The 24411-nt window shown below is 43.2% G+C and overlaps 5 protein-coding genes across 6 annotated transcripts; 2 read left to right on the forward strand and 3 right to left on the reverse strand.

Annotated features, from left to right (window-relative positions):
- Positions 1-1874: 1874 nt before the first annotated feature.
- Positions 1875-3993, reverse strand: LOC115759261. The gene is made up of 4 exons (XM_030700163.1): positions 3640-3993; positions 2363-2547; positions 2179-2269; positions 1875-2102 (listed from the first exon to the last, which is right to left on the reverse strand). The coding sequence occupies exons 1-4, from the start codon at positions 3991-3993 to the stop codon at positions 1875-1877; spliced, it is 858 nt and encodes a 285-aa protein (XP_030556023.1).
- Positions 3994-5816: 1823 nt separating this feature from the next.
- On the forward strand, positions 5817-10456 carry LOC115758677. The gene is made up of 2 exons (XM_030699418.1): positions 5817-6242; positions 8164-10456. Exons 1-2 carry the CDS (start codon positions 6187-6189, stop codon positions 10220-10222), a joined length of 2115 nt encoding a protein of 704 aa, XP_030555278.1. The 5' UTR covers positions 5817-6186; the 3' UTR covers positions 10223-10456.
- Positions 10457-10534: 78 nt separating this feature from the next.
- LOC115758678 lies at positions 10535-12074 on the reverse strand. The gene is made up of 2 exons (XM_030699419.1): positions 10950-12074; positions 10535-10890 (listed from the first exon to the last, which is right to left on the reverse strand). Exons 1-2 carry the CDS (start codon positions 11988-11990, stop codon positions 10771-10773), a joined length of 1161 nt encoding a protein of 386 aa, XP_030555279.1. The 5' UTR covers positions 11991-12074; the 3' UTR covers positions 10535-10770.
- A 497-nt stretch (positions 12075-12571) lies between these two features.
- On the forward strand, positions 12572-16221 carry LOC115758844 (GATOR complex protein WDR59). The gene is made up of 6 exons (XM_030699624.1): positions 12572-13082; positions 13145-13355; positions 13421-13704; positions 13764-13937; positions 13991-15907; positions 15982-16221. The coding sequence occupies exons 1-6, from the start codon at positions 12777-12779 to the stop codon at positions 16057-16059; spliced, it is 2970 nt and encodes a 989-aa protein (XP_030555484.1). The 5' UTR covers positions 12572-12776; the 3' UTR covers positions 16060-16221.
- Positions 16222-17401: 1180 nt separating this feature from the next.
- LOC115758807 (enhancer of mRNA-decapping protein 4 homolog) lies at positions 17402-23806 on the reverse strand. Of its 2 annotated transcripts, none has more exons than XM_030699584.1 (12): positions 23618-23806; positions 23176-23534; positions 22894-23102; positions 22387-22835; positions 22055-22308; positions 20591-21997; positions 20208-20524; positions 19910-20141; positions 19195-19435; positions 18967-19132; positions 18388-18898; positions 17402-18326 (listed from the first exon to the last, which is right to left on the reverse strand). In XM_030699584.1, the coding sequence occupies exons 2-12, from the start codon at positions 23517-23519 to the stop codon at positions 18134-18136; spliced, it is 4323 nt and encodes a 1440-aa protein (XP_030555444.1). In that variant the 5' UTR covers positions 23520-23534; positions 23618-23806; the 3' UTR covers positions 17402-18133. The 2 variants fall into 2 exon arrangements, with proteins under 2 accessions (XP_030555444.1, XP_030555445.1); XM_030699585.1 differs by having other exon boundaries at positions 23176-23547.
- Positions 23807-24411: the final 605 nt, after the last annotated feature.

Genomic DNA, 24411 nt, shown 5'->3' on the forward strand with positions numbered 1-24411 from the left:
TCAATTAAGCAAAAAGATGCCGCTCTTTAATGCAGTCAATCAATTTCGAATGCAACATCATTAATTTGGCCAATAAAACTTGACACTCGCTTGCCAACAGGCAATTAAACTTGGCCGTTGTGTCAACTACGTGTGCTGCATGCGCAAAAAATTAAAAAAAAAAAACCGATCGGGACTGCATTTTGTATTTCTTTACTTGCTGGCCATAATGATATGCATTGGCTCCTGCACAAAGCCAAATAGTTGGACGGCAGTTTGTCTTGGCTTGAACAGCGTACGTTATTTGCATCAATTGCCGAGTTTGGCCAGCAAAAGAAAATATTTAGTTAGCAGAAAAAATTATAAAAAATTCTTAGAGTTTAAATACAGATAGAAATAGTTTTCTTAGATCTCGAGGTTGAATATTGGATAAGTGGCAAATATTTCCAACAAAATACAATTAATCAAGTGAAGAAATATGTTCGAAGATAAACGAGAAAAAGTATGTGAAAAATATACTTTAAGAAAAAATATTGACTTAAGCCTTTTCCACGAGCTCAAACATGGGAAATTTCTTATAGAAAATAAAATAAAATATAAAACATACAATATAAGACATGAAATATCTATTATAAAATAAAAAGTACTCAATATAAAAAAATATATAAAAATTAAAAGATCAAATTTAAAATATAAAATATATTATATAAAATATAATAAATATAAAATATCTCAAAAATAAACGACTTTCGGGATACCGATATTTATCGTTTAATAAGAAATCGGGAATATGTCGGGAAAAAGCGGAGCTTGGGGTATGAATATTATAAAATCAATCTTGACTGGCATGTTTTAAAAACAAATCAGAAAAATCTCAAGAAAACTTGGAAATCGGCATACAAGAACAAATAAAAATGTTGAATGAATGGCGATGTTTATTGTTTAAGAAACAATTCGGAAAAGTCTCAAGAAAAATGTTTAAAATTTTCTGCTTAACATACATATTAAGCTCAAAAATACAAGGAAGCAGCAGTAATTCCACAAAATGGAGGCGTAGTGTGGGATATATATTAAGTAATATAAGAATATTGCATCACTTGAGTCTTGACAAGGTAAACTAATTGATTTGAGATCTAAAAAGGCATTCACTATCCTATGCGCCCATTAAACTCAGAGATTATCTCAGTTAGAGCTATCAAATTTGGTACAAATGCAAATTGAAAGCATAGCAACTGTATGTGTGTGTGTGTGTGTGTTTTTGTGTGTGTGCTATATAACTAAGTGCTACTTCCGTTTGGGCCAATCTCAACTAAGTACAACAAAGAGTATTAGGGCTTTGCACCCAAAGTTGGACGCTCCGATAAGGCCACAAATATGAAGCGTTGCACGTGTAAAATAAAGCACAATGAATGGCTGGATTATGCCTGTGTGTGTGTGTGTGTGTGAACTTTTATGAGCATGCCAATCAATATTAGTGCGAATTAGTGTACGCCTGTTGCAGGCCGCACGGCAACAAATCCGCCAGCTACTGTGGATTATGCAAATGATATATATAAATATATATATTATATACAGATTTCTTTTATCAATGAAGCAGCAGCAGCTCACGTTGACTTCTAGTTTATTTATAACGCACACTTGCAGCGATAAGTTGTATACGATTCAGATAAATTATGTATATATATATATATAATAATAATTACAAAAATTTGAGTTTACAATACATGTTTACAGATGATTTCAGTTAATCACGCGAACAACTTTCATGGCCAGCCAAAAATGACCCAATCGAAGTGCAATTGTTGGCGTCGAGCCGAGCCCGTAGCTAATTGTATTGAATTGGGTAGATGTTTGTTGTTGTTGTTGTTGTTGTTGGATGTTCGTTGTTAGCTGGTTTAAAAACAGCTGACGGCATTGAAATAGCAGCGCCAATACATGCGGCCACCTCCATTGGCAACGTGATGATGGATGCGCCTGGCGCCGGGACCCGGGCCAGGTCCAGCTGCTGCTGCCGCTGAAGCTTTGCCGCCGTTTGTTGCATGTGCTGATGATGCTGCTGCTGTTGCTGATGATGCTGCAGGGCCAATGCCGCCGGCTCTTCTCTGAAAGCTCTTTGCCATTAACTGAAATTTTCTTATACCATTTTCCATGCTAATTGATATCTTTAATTGCATATTTTGGTTTCAATATCCAACTTACTGTTTCGCCAGTCGCGCGATTTATTTGATTTATATCTTTGAAATCATAATCCAACATCACGCCAGGATCATCATCGCTATACATGTGAAAGCTGTGGCTGCTCATCGGCATTGGGGTACCTGTTTTGTCCACAAAATCATAGCTCGCAAAAACTAGATATTTTTTGTCTCAAGTATGGCTCTGCTCACCTTCCTCCGTCGCCTGCAGCGGCTCCAGCGCATTCTTGTACTCGTTGGGCTTCAGTTGCATCATATTCTTGTTGGCATAGAAATCACCAATGCGATGACCCTCCCGCTCGTTCTCCAGCGCATGATGCAGCGCAACCATTAGGCGATCCAGCAATAAGGCCGCCCGCTTGGGCACAATCATCTGTGTGAAGTTATATAGTTCACATTTAGAGCGAAATTTTTACTGAGATTCAGTCTGTAGAGAACTTTATCGAAGAACATCGTTAGGTGTGGGATTTGGGGAAGATCGGAAAGGGGGTAGATGTAGAACTCTACCATGTCTACGAACTCTAGATATGCGAAAGAAATACTGTTCCAATCGAAATTACGCAGTTCTTTTAAAAAATGTGTGATCCTATACAAAATTAAATCTCTTCACAATATTTATTTTCAGATTAGTTTGACAATAAAGCAGGCAGAGAGACTCACCTTCAAGATTGTGTTATTAAATAAAATTCAAAGCGTATTTAAGTGAGCCTAATAAAAATATGCCAACAACATGTTTATGGATAATCAAACTAAGTTGAAAAAGATGAAATGCCATTCAATATGTGCATGGTAAATCAAACTGGCTAGAAAAAGCAGAAAGTTAAATAAATATAGGTAAAATGCTTGCCTTGGATCAAAATTTGATATAAAAACATTTCTAATACTATAATCTAATACTAAATACTATACTCAATATAGAACTTAAAAATAAAAGCGTATTAACAAATAATGTATTTTTAAATTCACAAACAAATCATAATAATTCTAATATATTTAAAACGACACTAAACCACAACTAAGACAACTTTTGAATAGTTTTCGACAATTTCAGCGGGCGTACCTTGCGTATGCGCAATTTCATTTACATCGCGTATACGCAATTTACTCAACGCCCACAATACATATTTTTTGACTTGACAGTTTTGTCAAGGTATTTTTCTTGTTGTTGTTTTTGTACACCATCTCAAACAATGTGACGTCAGCTGCGAGAACAGAATTTGGTGTAGGCGCAGTAGGGGCAGGGGCAGGGGCAGGGTAGGGTAGGGCTAGGTCCCTTTGCAATATCAAAGCAAGCAATTCACCTGCAGGGCAAGCAATCAAATGCAAGAAAATATACAATTACAAATTTTGTGTGTAAAACGAGACGCATTTTGGGCTTGACCAAAGCCCACGCAGTGCTTCAATCGCTGTCTGAGGGCATTTTAGAGGCAGGGCAGGGAAGGGACCGCTGGGAAGCATCACTCACCGGGTATTCATCATAGCTCATGTCAGCCGCATCGTTGGGCGCACTGAATATCTCTTCCGGCTGGCTAACGGTCGTCGCAGCAATAGCTCGCTTCTCCATTGAGGAGGCGACGGCGGCGGCGGCGGGCAGCAGCTGCTCATCGGTATCCATGTCCTTGCGCCTGTTGGCAGCGGCGCCCATCAATTGCCGGCACATGTGCAGCTCAAAGTTCTGCAGCAGCACGAGCAGTACAATCAGCAGGCCGGGCAAATAGTTAGCCCGACACCTGCTGCTCCTGTTGCCCCCGCTGCTCCGCTCCAGCAGCAGGCGGCGTTGGCGTCGCTGCTTTTGGCTCTCCAAGCGCCGCTGCAGCATGCTTTGATGCTTTGGTGCTGTTGCGGGACGAATTGGACGCTGGGAGTGACTTGACTAATTGCTGGCACTTCAGAGATTTTTGGCTGGATGCACTTTTCCGCTGGCCGTGCACACTTTGAAATTTCAACTGAAACGTTCGCTTTATGCGCTGCCCGCTTTTATAGACGATTTTTGCAGCAACTTCTATTTCTCTTTTTTTACACACATATTTTCTTCTTTTTTTACAATAATGAAACATTACAAACGCTTGTTAATCGTCTGCGAGGGCAAGTCAAGTGGACGCCGCGTGGGCGGTGGCTTCAACAGGGGCATCAGGGGCGGGGCAACAGTGAAATGCTCTTTTCAGGCTGTGATTTACGTTGGCTACGCTTTTGCTCCTTGTTGTTGTTGTAATTATTGAACATAAAAATGCCATGTTTGGCCTGCAGCAGTGTGTGATTAACACACACAAGGACACACGCACACACACACGCACACACACGCGCACACACACACCCACATTGATCCTGCGTGCTTTCATCTTTGGCTAATGAGCAAAAGTGCGCAACGCGGCAGGATGTCCTTTATGCCAAGGCTAAGTTGAAGGATTTGCATGTCTGCGGAACTGCACAAAGCCCTGCATTCATGAATTTGACCAGGCCCAAGGCAACCCACGCTTGGCACAAAAATAACCCATTTTTTAAGGCCCACATAAAGCGTAGCCAAATTTGAAGCACAACCAAACGCTTTGCCCGATCTCTAAGTGCGTCCATATATCACTTCTATAACATTTAGAGCACACACCTGCACAGCGGGCGGCTGTCGGCCAGTTCATTGGCCATAAAACCCTTGATGCGTTCCTTGACCCCGCAAAGCCATTCGTTTGCCCACACTTAGCTATATTAATTAAATCACAACATGCAAATCATAATTAAAACCCCAAACAAGCCCCACACCCTTCACAACAAAAAGCAACAAGTGTTACTTTTTAGCATGCGATTCTGCACCGTTTCGATCTATAAATGTTATTATAAACAACATACATATGCACCCTGGGGTGTCCTTTTTTAATACCCTGCACAAAAATGAACGAATAGAGTATCAATTAGTTGGCTTTTTAGCCTTGTAAGAAATTATTAAGTATAATGTTTTGTTTTATCAACCCTTTTGAATCATTTTTTTTTCTTAATAATGATATTTTTGTACAAATACTTGAAGTATTTGTTTTACTTTGATACGAAGCATTTGCCGATAAAGGCAAAGGATTAGGATATCTCGAATATCTCTGGACTAAACTATCATTGACGTCATTTCAATTTATGTTTAAAAAACAACAACAAATTGGCCACGCCCATCAGAGCGTGTGTCTCTTTTAGTCGCCTTCTACGACAAGCGGGGACATGCTGTGGAGGTATTCTGTTGCCCGCCAACCACACGGGTTAGAGTATGACGCAGTCGGTTGAACCCGACTGAAACTTAAACTTCTAAGTAATCAAAATAATATTAAAGTAAATACAAATCAGAAAGAAGTTTTTACTATGCCAGAGATAAACATTTTAAGTGCCATCCAAATCAACAAATTTCAAATTATAAGCAATATTTAACATTTATTGTAATTATTTTCGTTTTATAATATTTCAATATTCTCTTTATTATCATTTTATTTTGAAATGCTCTATTTCTTGCAGTGTAGACACTTTTACAGCATCCCTGACAGCTGTCAAATGGCGGTCCTGCGCAGTATCCAACACTGCTGTCAGCCCCGAAAAATGTAAAAACAACAGCGAGCGAGAGCGCGAAAGAAAGAGAGGCAGAGTAAGAGCGGGAGGGAGCGAGAGAGCGATGGCCGTGGCGTCTAGAGGGCGGCCTGGTAGCACACAGCATCCAGTGTTTGGTGGGCTGGCAGCCGAGGCGCCAGCAGCTGCTCCAGGTGAACGATTTCCGACAAAAATTGAAGACTCGCGTTGTCAGCTCTCGCTGCTGGATGGGCGGGGGGTGTGGTGGCTAACCAGGCGCAGTTGTGTGGAAAATGTTGTATTGAATGTGCACAAAAGCGTTGGCCATAAAATGTGGCACACAAACAATTAGCGTTAAATCAAAACAAATAAACAGAACGAATGGCACAACAAAATGTAAAGGACTTAAACCAATTGCGGCAGCTGCAAGTGTGAGCCGTGATAAACGTCAGGATTTGTTTCAATTAAAGGTGCTAAAATGCGTGCCTACTATACCACAAAGGATAACCGAAAATATGGCGATATGAGCTACGAGTAAGTATGTGTGTGCGTATATAAGTTGTGTGTGTGTGTGTGTGTATGGGTGTGCAGTCGCTTGTTTGCTTAAAGGACCAATTCGTATGCCATTTGCACGTCGAGTTTCCTCTGTTTGTTTATCCAGGCCAAAATGCAATTGATGCAAAAGCATCTACTGAAAAAAAATTGAAATACACACAAATCCCTGTCAAATGGGATTTCTTCTTAAGAGCATAAAGCTGACGAACGGAGGAAAGCAAAGCTATGATTGTCCTTACGAGCTTCTCACTCAACAAAATAAAAACGTAAAAACGTAACGCTTCTCGCAATTAATTAATAAGCCTTCGCTTTGTTTATCGCTTCTCACTTTGCCAAGAAGTCCTAGCTTCTAAAGAGAGAAGCGTTGCGAGGGCAGAGCAAAAGTATATACAAGTTCTAAAGCTTATCTAATAGCTTCACACTGTTCTTCGCCTTTGATTTGTCTACTCTCATGCATATTCATAGTGAAGGAAGAAGCGTTTAGCGAAGCAGCAGTAACCAAAGCCTACTCATCAGCTTTACTTGACGCTTCTCACTTTGAGAACACTCTGACAGCTGCCTTTAATTTGTTCGAGAGAGAAGCATTAAGAAAAGCTTCACTCGCTGTTATCTTATATACAAGTGTTATTTTATTTCTATTAGCTCTTCTAACCACATAGGCACACTTGCCACTGTTTGCAGCATTTCCTCACTTGCTTCTTTCTTCGCTTCTCGCTCTAAATTCAGCCATAAATTTGCAATGCATGCGCTTGAGCTTACTGCTGGTTGCACATACACAAGTCAGCTAGACTCTATATCTCACACTTTTCTTACAAAACTAAGTAAATAAATAATATAAAAAAAAAAAAAGAAAACATTGACAACGTCACGTCCTTGTGCCCATAAAAAGGACGCCTAAGACTTGTTCGTGCCTGGCGCACTAAGAGATGCTCCAGAGTGTGAGGACTGTGTGTGTGTATTTGTGTGTGTGTGTGTGTGTGTTGGTGCTGTCCTTTATGTTTTTTGTAGTTTTAATTAATGATAGTCAGCATAAAATATTACAAGCTATAGGCAGCTGCTTGAGACACGACTCCCCAAGGCAATGAACTCTGCCTGGTCGGCATTTAAGAGCTGTGCAAAGGTAGACAGATCTAGCTTTGGCTATACATGATTTAACGAATTTTATTTGCAGTTCTTTTTTTTGAAATTAATATATTTAAAATATGCTCAAGAACTGCATTGTGCACAAAGAAATGTTCCATTAAAGTGTTTATTTCTGGTTCAGCAATTCCGGCTGTGAATTTAATAGAAACCCACAAATTGAAAATTGGCTTCATTTGTTTTTCTTCAAATTTTTCTAAGAAGTTCAGTTTGAATAGTTCGCCGAATAAATTAATTTCAAATTTGTACAAAACAACAGCCCAAAACTAAACTTTCTAGTTAAAAGAATTACTTAAGATACTTTAATTATATGTAATTAATTACTTTATAAATTTTTAGTTTCTATGGGAAAAGTTTACTCGAAGGCAGATTTACTTAAACATAAATTATTTTTTAATATTAATATAAAAGATTATTTTTGTATGACAATAATATGAAATCAAAGATATAAAAAACCTATTTTTCAATTTTCAATAACTTTAGTTTGTTTCGAAAATATTTTGGAATATTTAGTTTATACTGTCAACTGTCAAAAATAAATAGGTACAAAACAAAAATGAAATAAAAAATCATTTTTATAAAATTTTTTGTAATCTTATATGTTTCCATCTAAGCTTTTATTTAAATAAATACTTTCTTTGGCAACTTTTGATATTCGAATAACGACGTTCGCAAAAACAAACTTTGAATAAAACTTTTTAAAAATATCAAAAAAAAATTTAATTAAAATTTGCCAACTATGCGATCTATATAATTACAGAAGCAAATATCTGCTGGATCCGAAGTATATGACAAAACGTGATCTACAGCATTATTATCGATACTATAATATGACCAAGAATCGTGGCCAATTCAAGAAGATTGTGATTATCATATTCTGCGTGTGCGTCTTCTCCTATCTGTTTGTGGACTACAATCTGAGGACGCAGCTGCTGCGACTGCGCGATCGCTTCGATTTTATATCGCGCATCGATTACGAGCACAATGTGAGCCAGGCATACTTTATAGACACGCCCGGCTGCCGGATGCCCTATTTCGAGGTGTTCGACGAGAACATAGCCCAGTTCATGTTCAATCCCACGTCATTCAAATGCCGCAAGCCCTTGACGCGCACGAGCGATGTGATCGCCGGCCAGCTGCTGCTCAACATGGACGCCAAGGAGCAGCTGAAATATTATAAGATCAAGGATCTGGCCAAGGTGAGCTGCAGCTATAGGGAAGTGCGCCGGCGGACGGACAACAAGAACGAGCTGCTGACGCCGGTGCCCATCAAGCTGGCCCCAACGATGCAACTGCCAAAGGATTTGGAATTTATGTGCATGGAATGCCAGAATCTGGCGGGTTCCATTATCTACAAAGATTGTCACTTCTTTGTCGTGGACAAGCCGGAGAAGAAAAGAAAGAAAATATTCAAGCGCACCAGCCTTGATAATTCAACTGCACAGGAGCCCCAAGATCGCCTCTCGGTGATGGTGCTGGGCATTGATAGCGTCTCGCACCTGAACTTCCATCGGCAAATGCGCCGCACGGCGGCCTATATACAGCAGAAGCTCTCGCATGTGGAATTCTGGGGCTACAACAAGGTGGGCGACAATACGTTCCCCAACTTGGTGCCGCTGCTGAGCGGCCTGGACGATCAGGAGCTGAATATATCTTGTGTGGCGCCGCTGGCGCGTCCCAGCTATGATGGTTGCCGATTCCTCTGGAAGCGCTACAAGCAGGCCGGCTACAAGACGATCTTTGCCGAGGACGTTGGCCTCCTCGGCCTGTTCAATTTTGGACGCAGCGGTTTTCGCGAACCGCCAACGGATTACTATCTGCGTCCCATGCTGCTGGAGATGGAGGAGCAGATAGCCACCAACAAGGACACCAATATACAGCTGTGCATGGGCGGCCGGCGAACGGCGGATGTGATGTTCGAATATATGAGAAAGTTTGTGCCGCGAATGCGCCGAGATCTTTTCTTCTCGTTCTTCTGGTCGGTGGCTCTCACCCATGACTATTTCAATGCGCCCCGCATGCTGGATCCGCAGCTGGCATTGAATCTCCAGCAGCTGCACGAGTCGGGCGTGCTGAATCGGACGCTAGTGTTGCTTATGTCGGATCATGGCCTGCGCTGGGGCTCTTTTCGCAGAACCTATCAGGGCATGATGGAGGAGCGTCAGCCTCTGCTCATAGCACTGTATCCCGCCTGGCTAAAGCAGCGCTATCCGCTGGCCATAGCCAATCTGGAGCTGAATGCCAAGCGCTTGATCACACCCTTCGATCTGCATGCCACGTTGCTGCAGTTGCTCGACATGCGCAATCTGCAGGCGGATCAGCTGCAACAGAATGTCGCCGAGCTTCGGGACATCGACAGCACGCTGCCGCGTGGCATAAGCCTGTTCCTGCCGGTGCCGGCGGAACGCAACTGCGACCAGGCGAGCATTGCGCCCCACTGGTGCACCTGCCATCAGCGCAAGGAGATGCCCACCAACAATGAACGTGTTCAACGTGCCGCACGCTATTTGGTGCGTTTGATCAATGATCGCCTGTCGGCCCATACGCAGTGCCGCACGCTCTATTTGAACTCCATACTGCAGGCATTCATCGCGGCGCCACACCAGAAGATTGTCAAGGATATTAACAACGACTATTCGGTGGACATAACGCTGCGCTTCCAGACCAAACCCGGTCTGGCTGTCTTCGAGTCGACGGTGCGCATGACCGGATATGTGAGCACCCTAACGGGGACCATCAGTCGGATCAATCTGTATGGCAGCCAGAGCTACTGCATCAAGGATTCGTCTCTGAAGATGTTTTGCTATTGTCACAGATAAGCGTTAAACCCTATTTAAAGACTTTTATGCCCCATACGTAGCCTTAGATCTATTGCTTACACTTAGCTCTTAAGTTAAGCGAAACTATTTCTATGAAATATTTAGCGCAGACTTTGTATAAAGTTATTCAATTGAATCTTAACTACCAAAGAAGCTCGCAAGTCTTCTGGCTAGTTGCGAGAATTCAAATGTTTGTATTAGTTTAGTGACAATAAAAATAGCTCCATACACAAATACAATATATAGACGTATTCCTACTAGGGGGTTCAATATGGAAACATTAATTCCATACATAGTTTCAATTTTCCTACATAGATTGTTTATTCCATTTTTAATTTATTAACAAACAAAATCATATTTACAATCAAATCATAATTAATATGGAATATAAACAGTCCCTTGATGATTTAATTTTACATGTTCTTTTTTACCTATGCTATATTTTTCCCTCTTTTTTTTTTTGTTTTGTCAATAAACAACAGCTGATCTATACAACATTTAACAAGTATTTCAATAATAAAAGAATGCATTTAAACAAATTTCTAGCTTCAACTATTTGATGGCACCAAAGGCACAAGCTCTATTTTTACATAGCCATTATCAACATAGTCCACATTTAATTGCTCAAAAGAAAGTATTAAATTCGGGTGTAGGAAACGTTGACGAATCTGGAATATACAATTTCTCATTAAAAGAAAATAATCTGGAATAAAGCATATATACTCACCAGATGCTCGTTGTCGCCGGTGTTATGGCAGATTAATGTCAGCGGTGCAGGGCGCTTGCTAAGCACATCCTCCATGGGACGCCTGCTAAAGTCGAAGAACTCGGAATATAGCTGCATGCCCGAAATATTTAATACTCTCAGCGAGCTGCAGCCGGCGAGTGTTTGCCAGAGCTCAGACTCTGTGCGCCAAAATTGAAAATTGATCAGATTCAATTGCTCCAAAATTGGCAGTGCAGAGACCAGAGATTGCAATTGAGACGCTTTAAAGCCATCATCTTCGATGAGCGTTAACTGTCGCAAGTTCTTGACCTGTTGGAGTGTTGCCAGCGCACAATCCCAGATGATGTCGTGGAAGACGAGCTCATGTATGTCCAGGGCACGTTGCTGTATAATTTTACCAAGAACGTCATTCCTTTTGTCTCCAGGATGGAAGCAGAGCGTTCGAAGCTTGGGCAAACAAAGTATGCTGTCAGTGGAAATATTATTTATGAAATCACAATCAATTGTTAGCTGTTCCAGTTTCTGAAACTTGCACATCGATACGCTTTCATCAATTGGCCAGCTTTCGCTTAAGTCCAGTTGCCGCAACTGCGTCCATTTGGCAATTATTCTGCCCTTAAACGGGCCAAACGGTTTGACAGAATTTAATTCTGGAAAAAGCACTACCAAGAGCTCCAATGCTTGCTCAGCTCTGGTCAATTCATCGTACTCATCCAGCGTATAGGCCAGCACTCGCGTTCTCGGAAACCTGTGCCCCACCCAAAGCTTTAATTGCTTCAACGTTATGTACTGCAGGTCCAGCTGCTGAACGCTTGGACTGATGGCGCACAGGAATGCCTCAAGGTGTTTCGGATGCTCCCCAAACTCGTCGAGTGTTTCTTTCCTTAGCACATAGCTCAATTTGTGTTGCCAGGCATAGCTCACATTACTGTTCAATCGGGGTGCCATGTCTTCGGTTGCCTCCCACAGCGCCAGTTGGTCCTTAAGCTCCAAATAGTTTACAATGAGCAGTTGGCAATCATCGTTTAGGTTCTCTATCATCTTGGCAGGCTCATAAGCGGCACTTACATTCGAAGAATATGTATAAGTTTGATTTAAAATCTGTTTTTTTGATGTTGGCTGGCTAACCGATCTCGCTCGATAACGATAACGATAGCGATAGCTTTCAATTTGATTTGATCGTGAAATTCAACAGCCGGCATGCATTTTGCCGACAGTGTTGCCCCCAAGGCTATTTATTAGCTAAGTCAAGTATTTTAGGCTAGAAATGGAATATTTTCATTTTGTATCTTATCATTTCGAGCACCGTTAATTAAAATATAGTTAAGTTTTCTAATTTAGTCCTTCAGTTTCTAGTATTATTACTGATTACGCGCAGATCTCAAATATTTTGGCCATGTTAACCAACGCACCGATCTTTTAAAAAACATGGCGTTAAAAGCATTGAGACCTTGGCTTTTGATTTGTTATTAAATTGTAAATGAAAGGGGTATCTACAAATTCTCTATGCTAATTTTAAGTTTTGTTTGGCTTTTAATAGCTATTTATGGCTATATCTAGCTTTTTTCGCCACTGAAGTTCTGGCAAGTTCTGCTTATCAACGGAATTGTGGAGTGCATACACTGCTATGCTGCCCTGGTTCATAGCGATACCAAGTATCGATATACACAAAACGCGATAACTTATTATTGTTATTGTTCGTGTTCGTCTTTTCTTATCAGTTCGTTTTGTTTCGTGCTTTAGTTAGTAAAATTAATTATATTTCGCACTTTATGTTGCCCCTACACACACCACGACCATCAGCCCCGCCACCCATATAAAACCGAAATGCCGCCAACGGAGACATTACGCGCTGGCAGCGGCAGCGGCGAACGAAGCGGCGGCAACTCCGAACAGACGTACATCATAAGACAAAGCAACAAATGCTACGAGCATCGCGATTCACAGGCAACAGCCATGTCGGTGGACTACTCGGGCCAATGGGTGCTGCTGGCAGGTCGTGGTTATTTGGCATTGCAGCGCTTGGGCCAAGATGATGGAACGCTGCGTCGTCACGAGCGACAGTCCAAGTACGAGGTGTCCGTGGCAGAGTTTGCCATATGCCCCAGTCGTCGCGAGTACTGTGCCATCGCGGTGAGTGCAGATTCTTTGAAATGTGTAACTCTCATCCATCATGTCTTTTGCATGCCTTCCAGACTAGTCAAAATATTGACATTGTGCGTTGGGGTCCCGCCGAGCCGCACTATGAGAATTCGCTGCGTGGCCATACGCGCACCGTTACGGACATTGACTGGCACAGCAAGAATCCCAATCTGCTGGTTAGCTGCTCGATCGACACCTTCTCGCACATCTGGGATCTGCGCGATCCGCGCAAGCCGGCATTATCCCTTAATGCCGTCTGCATGTGTAACTGCCATTCTGTCAAACACTTTTTGCTTGCTAGACTTAAACTTTCCTTTGTTCGCTTGCAGCGGGTGCAACTCAGGTTGGCTTTAATCGCGTCTCGGGCAATTTGCTGGCCGCCGCCCATGACGGTGATCTGCGCATTTGGGACATACGCAAGGGCAGCTGCCCAACGCACTATATTACCGCTCATCTGAATCGCGTGCATGGCATCAACTGGAGTCACAGGCGCGAGACGTGTTTGGCCACAGCCAGTCAGGATGGCACCGTCAAGTATTTTGATGTGTGCAATCCCAGGCGTGCCGAGAAGATCATAACCACGCTATCGCCCGTGTGGCGTGCGCGGTACACGGTATGCCTGCCAATGTCTTACGAGAAATCGCCTTTGCATATGTTTCACTTTTTCTTTAGCCCATTGGCAACGGCCTTGTCAGCATTGTGGTGCCGCACTTGGGTCGCGGCGAGAACAGCTTACTGCTTTGGAGCAATAGCAAGCAAACGGATCCAATTTGCTCGTTTGTGGGTCACACCGATGTTATTCTAGACTTCGCTTGGCGCCCCAACCACGAGAACTTTACAGAAATCGTAAGCCAATTGCCCACATGAAAGCTCCTTTTGAATTAGTTTCAAATTTGCAGGAATTGGTAACCTGGTCGCGGGATCGTACGCTGCGCGTATGGAAAATCGATGATACCATGCTCAAACTATGCGAGCCCTCGCCCGATGAGGATGAGGAGGGCGATTCGCCACGCTACGAGACCGAGTTGAACGAACTGCGCGCCCTAACGCCGCCAGAGTTTATGCACACGCTCCAGCCGCGCCCGATGATAGCTGCCTCGCTGCCCATAGCTGCCACGCTTGAGCCAGGCACGATTAACCTGCCGATGGCACGCTCGCCCAGCTTTGGCGGTGTCTATGCCCGGCGTGAGGAGACACATATTGCACGCTCGCTGACAGATCAGCCAACCTGTTCGCTGCAGCACGAGTTCTCGCTGCTGAATACCAATATGCCGCATGTGGACGTGGACATGCTGTGTGCCATTAAGCGCTACGCATGCTTTAAGATCTGTGCGGCTGATCACACGATCATATTGCAGGTGACCTTCCCCACCTCCTATCCCAGCCCGAATGTGCCGCCCGATTTTCAATTTTGCCAGGGCACCACCCTCTCCAGCGATGTGAGCAGCGTGCTGATCAAGGTGCTGCGCACCAATGCGCTGCAGCGTGTCAAGAAATCGCGCAGCTGCCTGGAGCAATGCCTGCGCGCCCTGGTGGCAGCCATGAAGAAGCGTGTTACGGCCGTTGCTGGTGCCGGCGCGGATCGCAGTCAGCTGCTGCTGCAATCGCCCAGGCTGGAAGGCGCGTTGTCCAGTGCACTGCACGATGCCTGCATACCCTTTCCACGCACCTCGGGCGTACATTTCAATGCCATCGGCATGCTGACCACCTTTGCCCAGGTGATGAGCACAAAACGTTTAACACTGCGCCAGCATCAGGCCATCACGCCGCGCACCCTGAGCGCCATTAATGGCAGCGGCCTGCTGGGCAATGTGATGGCAACCAAAACACAACGGGATCCGAACGCCTCGTTCTATCTGCAGGAACGCATGATTGCCTGCAAGCGCTTGCAGGGCAAGCAGCGTGTTATGCGCCAATTAAATGGCACCACGCCCGTTGTCCATGTGTACGATGCGAGCCAATTGCTGCACATTAATCGGGAGATGGCACGCGAATTTACGTTGGATAAACGCGACATAGCCGAAACGTGTCGACGCAATGCTGAAATATGCCGCAAACATGGCCGCTCGGATTTGCTGCCCATTTGGCTGCTGGCAGAGCTGATAGCGACGCCGCATGTGCCGCACGAGTCGATGAGCTCGGAACTGCTCTTCTATATGGATCCATTCAAGAAATCTCTGCTGGAGTCGCTGATCATGCACTATGCCAGCGCTGGTGATATTCAAATAGCCGTCCTGCTCGCCTGCCTCTTCGACAAGTGTCCGGCTGCGCTAAAGGACGTCATGGATGTGACCAGCTGTCCTCGGCTGCCCGCACAACTGCATAGCCAATTGTCGCCGTATCATACGGTGCTCCCGCTGGACTTTAAGTCATCGTCACAGGCGCGTGCGACCAGCAGCAATATGCAGCAACTGAAGCAATTGCGCAGCAACTCCTGGTCCGATTCTCTGGATTGCCTAGACTTTAAGCTCGTTCAGACGGATGCGTATGCCTGTTCGCTGATTAGACGCGTCAAGATGCCGCTCTTCGATCAGTTCAAGCGCGCCTATGCGGACGTCCTGTTTGGCTGGCAACTGCTGTCGAAGCGTGCCCTAATCCTCAAGCATACGCTGCACACGCCGCCGCCAGCTCAGGGCGTTGAGTTCGTTACCGAGTGCAGCGGCTGTGCCAAGCCGAAGCGTACGCCCAAATGTGAGCCCTGCAAGCGGCCAGTTTTGTTTTGCATCCTCTGCTGCCTGCCGGTACGCGGCGCGGCCAATGCGTGCATCTCCTGCGGCCATGGCGGTCACATGCAGCACATGATGCAGTGGTTCGAGGTACGTCACATATACTAAATCCACAGCTAGTTCAGCTAAATTAATTTCATGCTTTTTCTTACTTTGCCGCACAGCGACACAATGTTTGTGCCACGGGCTGTGGCTGCAGCTGCTTGCAGCGCACCTCGGAGCTGCTGGCCTTGATTAGCTGATCCATTGCTGGTGCTGTTGGTGCTCCCATCCAGAGTAGCTTTAGATTTGATAGCACTTGACGCTGTGGAAATCAAAATACCTACACATAGATATTTTTATTTTTTTTTTTAGTCTCCAAGACAACATTTTGTAATTGTGACGATGATAAATATAATAGGTATATACTCTTGCTAGCTTGCGGCTCCTAATTTACTGCAGAGGTACCCAGTTTACTGGAAGGTACCAACATGAATTATATGTTAAATGTATAAACAGAACTACGTGGGAACAGGTCGTACATATATAAACTTACGCTTTCGCATATACATACATACATATATACATACGTACGTTCATACATAAGTACGTACACACATACGTACATACATACAAGTATACATACATATGTGCATAAACACATACATACATACGTAGATACATACATACGTAGTTACATACATACATACATACATACATACATACATACATACATACGTAAATACATACATTCGTACATACATACGAACGTACAAACATACCCACATTTGTTCGTACGTATGTGCATACATACGTACGTATATCTACATACATCTACATACATTCATACATCTACATACATACATACATACATCTACATACATACATACATACATCTACATACATACATACATACATCTACATACATACATACATCTACATACATACATACATACATACATACATCTACATACATACATACATACATCTACATACATACATACATCTACATACATACATACATACATACATACATCTACATACATACATACATCTACATACATACATACATCTACATACATACATACATCTACATACATACATACATCTACATACATACATACATCTACATACATACGTCTACATACATATCTACTTACCCGCTCCACCTCCTGCTCTACCGCCTGCAGATGGTCCTCCACCGGCCGCTGCCAGCCAACGTCTGCTGCCTTGCTGATTGTCAGGAAAGCCTACTTAAATTTTTGAGAATCGAGGAGGAGAGCATTTAAAAATACGTTTAATTTAAAGTCGCAGCGATAGTGGTATCCAACTTTGACTGTGTTCAGTAAAAGAACACATTCATATCTTCGTACTTACACACACATACATACACACATGTACATATACATACATACATACGCACATATACATATGTATATATGTTCATCCAAATATATTCCACAATTAGGGAAAGTGGGATTCAAAGATTTTTAAGATCATAAAGACTTCTAATTATTTAAACAACTGGACGTAGCATGTTTAAACATGGGAAACCTGAAGTGTCCGAATGCAATAATTATTTATTAGTTTTTCAAATACATATATTAATTTTTATTCTTATTAATTTTGTTTTTTTCGATTTTAGGCTTAGCTTAATATTTACGCATTTACTTGTAGTTCTGTAATTATTTTTGTTTAGCAATCATCAAAATTGTCCGTCCCTCTTTAGAAAGTCCGTTAAAGTTATTTTGAAAAAATTTAGTATTTAAAAATGTAATTCTATAGCTCTGCTTTGTGTATTTTACTCTTCGATAAGCGTCATGATAAATGGAAAAAATCTTTATAGATAAAGCGCGCAGAAGGAACAGAAAGAAAAATACTCAATATTTTTAAAATTATATATATATATATATGTATAAAAAAGGTTAACTTATTGCAATTGATGATCACGCTAGATAAGCACGTTCCTCACTTTTTTCCTATTTTTCTGTTGTTGGAAAACACAATATCGTGACGAGAACATGAGTTAAGATCTAAATATAAAATTAAAAAATAAAACAAAGAAACGCACACAAAACAAATAGTAACGAAAAACTGTATGAAAAATTGTGGCTAAAACTTTCAGCTTACGTTGTCAAATTGGACAGTTAGGATATATTGAAAGGGAAAGGTATAAGAGTTCAAATTGAAGCTAGAGCTAGAAACGGTTCTATCGGGATGACCTGCTTAACTACAAACGTGTCCGTATGTCTGTGTGGGTGTCTGTGCATGGGGCTTGGGTTTGGGTTCGAGTTGTTGTCAGTGCCAACCACTGGCAATTGCAGCATTATCGCAATATCATTTAAATTGATCACGGTACGTGGCGCTGCACATGGCAATAAGTAGGCGAACATTGCTACATTGCGGACTTTTTGGACAATTCTTGATGAACAGCTGGCAATTGCGATACAGCTCGGAGAGCACTTTCGGTGCATGCTCGCGCGTTATGGGATCCGACATATTGATGGCCAGGAGCGCCTCATTGAGGTAGCTAAAAGTTGCAAAACATTTACAAAATTGAACATTAAGTGCTTGCATCCGTTAATCCTTACCTCTGTTTAAGCTCATTGTGATTGCTCATGTCCGCTGATATTTGCTGGATGAGCGAGAGCAGCACCTTTTGCTCCAGCCGGCAACCGTCGGGCGCAAAGACCTGCATGCGATCCGTATGCCGCAATGTGAACTCCACCAGATTCAAATCATTGGCAAGCAGTGCTTGATGGAAGGCTTTGTTGATTTGACCCGCCAGCAGCAGTTGTTTAATGCTCTCACGCAGATCATAGGTGGGCGCCGGTGTCGCTGCCTGCGAGCGCAACGCCATGTTCTGGTTATCCATATGCTTGCGCAGCTCGGTACGTATGGTCTCCTGCACCTGGCGGGCAAGCAATATCTCCAGGCTCTTCACCTCGCGCTGTGTCTCCAGCATGGCGTCGGTTAGTTCGGTGCGATGCTTAAGTAAATTTGTCTCCACCAGCTGCTTTAATAGGCCCAGCTTGTTGCTCAGCTCCTCGCCATTGTGCGGCTGTGGCATGTGCTGCAGATACGCGTTAAATTCCACCATGACTACGAAACAAAGATTAAATATATATTTCGATAACATTTCGTTAAGGCCAATCTGATTTCTCACTTACAATCTTTGATGCCCACGCTGAACGCCTCGTGCAGCTGCTTGAACATGTTTTGCGAGGACTTCTCGTAGGCCGGTATCAGAGTGCTGCTCATGGACTCAATGAAGGCCGTCTGCAGGCTTGTCTGAACGCCAATCAGCACAGATTTACCAAAGGCATCCAGGAATTGCTGGCAATACAAATAGTTGTTGTCACGGCATGACAATTCAATTGAATTTTATAATGGCATACCTTGCTTTTGCACACCTGTGCAATGTTCTCCTTGATCGTCTTGTCAAACACATTTAATTTTTGCACTATTTCCAGCTGCATTTGATTCTGCAACTGATCCATTTTGGCATTCACGCGTGGCAACAGCTGACGCTGCAGCTCCATGTTCAGCACATTGCCAATAATGTCCGTAAAATGATTCATAACATACTGATTCAGCACTTGCAGCACCGAATCTCGTAGTTCACGATTTTGAGTCTCACTAACATATAGAAAAAGAGCGAACAAAATTTAGAGATAGAGTATAAAATAGTTATATGCATAATAAAAGGTAGACGGTATAATAAAATGAAATAAACCAATAGAAGTAGCTGTTCCAGGAACTATCGAAACAGACCTTTAGCATGCAGCACCGACCACCATATCTTGTAACTCTACTAGCAACAATTGGTCAAGTTATTCTAAATTCTTCAAAACATAAAACAAACTCTTATATGTACTTTATACATATAAAATGTGTACAAGAAATGCTCGATACGGGACCGATACATCAAATGACTGTCCACAATAATCATATGTATGCTTAAATCTTTGAAATATCGATGCTTGTCATTGCTCCTATAGAATCTAGCCATTAAAAATAGACAGTGGGAAGTATTTAACACCATCTAAGTCCATACACTAGCTTTTGGCTATAGCACTCTGACTTATATTTTGCTAATTTTCCTTTGCTTACCGCGCATGCAGGAACTCGGTTAGTTTCTTTTTGTGCTCGTTCTCGTAACGCTTCAGGTATTGTTCCATTAGCTTGGACAGTTGCATTTCGATTTTGTAGGCCAGCTCGTGCATGCTTTTCGGCTGCAAGGGTGTCGCACCGCTGCTTGGTTGCAGCTGCTGCTGCTGTTGTTGAATCTTGCTAACTTCGTGCTCCAGTTTATGAAGCTGCAGCGATTGCGCCTTGACCAGATCTGGAATAGTAAATAATAAATTATGAATTCTGTACATTCTGTAGCTAAATTTATTTCTCCACCCACCCAAAAGTTGTTCCAGTTTTGCATTAATCTCCGCATTGCCAGTGGAATTTTCAATTGCTGCATTGTGGCTGCAGCTGCTGATGTTGTTGTTGCCGCTGCTGTTTAATGTTGTTGTCGTGTTGTTGCTGCAGCTGCTGTTGCCAAGCGTGGGCGGCACATTGCCATTGTTCTTGTGCTGCACCGCTTGCGACATGATTTGTGCCGCATTTTGAAGTTCTGCGGATTTTTTGGTTGGCAGCTTGGAATCCTGTGACGGCCAATTGGTCGTTGTAGCTGCCGTTTCCTCGGTTGGTGAATTGGCCAACTCTTCCTCGGTTCTAAAATGTAAAAAAGCAAAAATTAATTAAAATAAAGAGGTCCAAGTATTATTAAGTTGTTCTCACTTTTTTTCCGTTTTGCATAGCATAAAGTAGGGGTTCTCTTCGTCAGATTCTAGATTCTCCAATTCCGGTTCGTAGTCATCTGCATCCTCTTGGGTGGCCATAATCTCTTGCACTTCACGACTTGGACTGGAACCGCCACTGGCTAAATTCTCACCCGCATTGCGTTCCGGATTGCGATCAATGGCTATGAACTTTTTGCGCGCATCCATTTTGTCTTTTAGCTTCTGCTGTTCCCGATCCTCAATGAGCGTATTGTTCATCAGCTTCAAAAGATTCGCATTGGCCGACTCCGTGCCCTTGGCAGTCACCGTTGCCAGCATGCGCAGCGTGTTCAGCACCTGAGAATTGATCGCGGACTGATCCGTGTTAGCCGTAGTTGCACCCGCAGAGCTGCTGATGGCATCGGTGCCAGTTGTGTTGCTGCTAATGCTGGTCGTGGTCAAAAGCATGGTGGTGGCACCGCTGGCGCTAAACGCATCCGGAGTCATGAGATTCAGTTGCGGATAGCCGCTGCCATACTGGGGCGAAGCGGAACGTGATTTATTTGTTCCCGCCGTTGGTGTCTCTTGCAGGATGGCCGAAGGTGCAGCCGCAGCAGCAACTGCAACAGCCACCACCGAGGCGGACGTTGAGCTAACTGAGTTGCGTTTGGACTTGCCGAAGAGCGTATCGAGTGGCACTGCACTGGAGCCGCTGCTGCTATTGTGCGGTGAACTGGGCTCCGCCTTAATCTCATTGACGTGTAGCAGTCGCGATGGCGTCGCACCATCCGGTGTCAGGGAGCGCTTGTTGCTGGCACTACTTTTGTTGCTGCTATTCAAACTTCTCACTGGCTTTTCGGCCACACATGGCTGATAGATAATCTGGCACTCCTGCAAGCTCTTGGCCTGCACCACAAACATGTGCACCACTAGGGCATCGGTTGTGGCAGTGCTATCATCGTCGTAATCATCAGGCTCCTCAAACGGATAGTAGCTCTCGTTGGTACTCTTCATCCGACGCATACTGGCATTCACTATGGAAAAAGATAGTATGCCCGAGCTCAGCTTGAACTCGGCTATGTTTTGAATGCGTACGGCAGCATCGTTATTGCCAGTGCCGCTGCCAGCGTCATCAGCATCGCTGCCATTATCCGAATCCCCACTGTCGCTGGCCTGATCGTTGCCGCTGCTTCTGACGATGCCACAGCTGCTAATCTGCATCACATATACGGCTAAGGCATCCAGGCTGGATATAACTAAATAGTTGGCGCTGCGATCAATGCCAGCTATGAACATGCCCGGATGCACAGTGGGCGGAACTGAGGCCATAATGTTGATGGTCTGCAGACACTCCCACAGCGAGCAGTTCCACAGCTTTATCTCAGTATTATGATCGCTGGTTGTAATCACATACTGCCAGTAGGCACTGTAATTAGGACATTGAGTACAATTCATTAACTCTTTTATTTAAATGAGCACTTACTCTTCCACTGGCTTATTAATGTTATCCAGGAAGAACAACGAGGCCACCGGCTTGCCATCGTGCGGCTTCCACTCGTGTAGGCAACGATGATTGCGCACATCAAACAAATAAATTTGATAGAAACGCACCAAACCATCAGTACAAGCGGCCGCAACGGTGGTGCCATCGGGCGATAGAGCAGCGCAGGTTATTAAGGAATCTTCCTCAATCTTCAAATAGCCAGTCTCCAGAGACGCCGGCTTAATCTGTCCGCGCTGTAAACGCAACAAAAACAAATAAAAAAAAATTATGTGTTTAAATGGTTTGACTTAAGGATTTTGGTTTTCACTTACGCCATGCTCGGATATAATCATCCTGACATGAAAGCATTGAAACTGTTTGCTGCGCGACCAAATCAAAAGCTGGTTTTCATCATCCTCTTCGTGGCCAGTGACAGTACCGACGCCCCCGCCCCCGCCAACGCCACTGGTATTGTTGTTGCTGCTGCTGCCGCTGCTAGTTATGTAAGGACACCAGGAAACCATGTCATACTCTGGCACATAGTTTGCAATGGGATCATCCACTTTGAGCACAAGTTTGCATATTAAATTGCCATCGATTAAATCGATTTTATACACAAACAGCGAGCACATATCTATGACCGCCAGAATGCGCTCCCGTTCGCTGTGGGCAAATTGTAGATCGAGAACCTCACCGTTCATGCCCTTGATGAGGGCGCGCTGGCTGGTGCTGGTGTTGCACACACGGACCATGCCCTCCATGCCGGTGGCTTTGTTGTTGACTATGACAAGGGCATAATTAAAATGGATACAGCAATGTAAAGAATTCAATTTGGTTACCATTTATGGCATATGCCAAATGCTTGCCATCGCGATGCACGGCCACCAAATGACCGGGATAATAGTATTTGTGCTCCCATTTATAATCGACGACATTCTTTAGTTTAACCTTGGAGGAGCCACGCGCATGGGAGCCGCCACAGCCATAAACTTTCGTATGATTCGTTTTGATGTTATAGCAGCATTGCTTGTCATATGGCTTGAAGTTACTGTGGAAGGGATGAGAATGAAATGCTGGATAATGAATAAATGGGAACACTGCAGCACAGTCTGTGCACATACATAATTTCGATTTTTTTCACATCCGTTTGATTGCCGTTGGCAGCAACGATGATGCTGGCTGCTGTTGCCTGCGGATCCTGTTCGTTGCTGCTGCTCATATTGAGGCGGGTTCCAATTAGAATTGTTGTTGCTGTTGTCTGCAAATTACTGTTGCTTGTTAATGCCGTTAAATGAGCGTTGCCTGTTGTTGTTGTTGTTGTTGCTGCTGCTGTTGTTGCTGTTGTTTTGTTCGCGTGCTTTGTTGCGTTGCTTTTGCCTTTGCCACACCTTGATGATGATTGCAATGACAGCGGCGGCTTACGAAAGATTGGCAAATGTGCGAGCGCAAAGAGCGCGATTAACATTGACGCATTTACTTACTAGGAAAAGAGACTATCTATTGTTTACTTTTTGTTCTACAATAACATTTTCAAGATTCACCATTGTACAAACGTAAACTAACCTGCACTCTAGCAGCAATTCCAGTTTCCAGTGCTGTCTAGTTTTGCTGCTTTTAGACGTCGCTACACTTGGCCTTGGAAGTGCAAATGATGTTCACATATATTAAGCACGCACGCAGCAATTGTTTAATGCTGTTAACACCATTTAAACAACAAATTTCAACAAATTTACACGTAAAAATTGTATAGCAAATTTTGCGAAAATTTGCTCCAATGCCGCAAAGCGTTAGTGATGTGTAGCGGCGTATGCAGCACAATCGATTACAGCGTGCGTCTACTATCGCAAAGATTTCGTGCTCGATAGACAGGGTTGCATTTAGTTTGGCGGCAAAAACGGAGCATTTAAAATAGTGTAAGCCTTTAAACAAATATTTCTTTAGAGCATATTATTTATTGCCTTTTTTAGCATTTGTAACATCAACTAATACATTCATTTTTATTTATGTAGATGTATATTCCTCAAAACAATACGCATTTATTACGCTGCAACGTAACAATTTGTTTACATAGTGCTTAATATCACTTTTGTTTTTGTTTGTCTTACTTTTTCAAACACTGCAATCAGTTTGTAGTTGTATATCTTTGAAAATGTTTAACAAGTTGAAGATTTATTTTGTTTGATGACAAGAGAAATAATATACAATCATTATATATTTAATAGTTTAAGTATGCAAAAGAAAATGCGGGGGCATATTCACATGATGATATACTCGTATGCACGTCTGCTGATATATCATCTTATAAATTCGAAGTTAGCATACTTATGGTCCGGTAAATTAAATAATTGTTTTTTTTT

This window comes from Drosophila novamexicana, unplaced genomic scaffold (assembly GCF_003285875.2).
Source record: "Drosophila novamexicana strain 15010-1031.04,08,12 unplaced genomic scaffold, DnovRS2.1 tig00000193-arrow-pilon, whole genome shotgun sequence".
In the NCBI taxonomy this organism is placed as follows: domain Eukaryota; kingdom Metazoa; phylum Arthropoda; class Insecta; order Diptera; family Drosophilidae; genus Drosophila; species Drosophila novamexicana.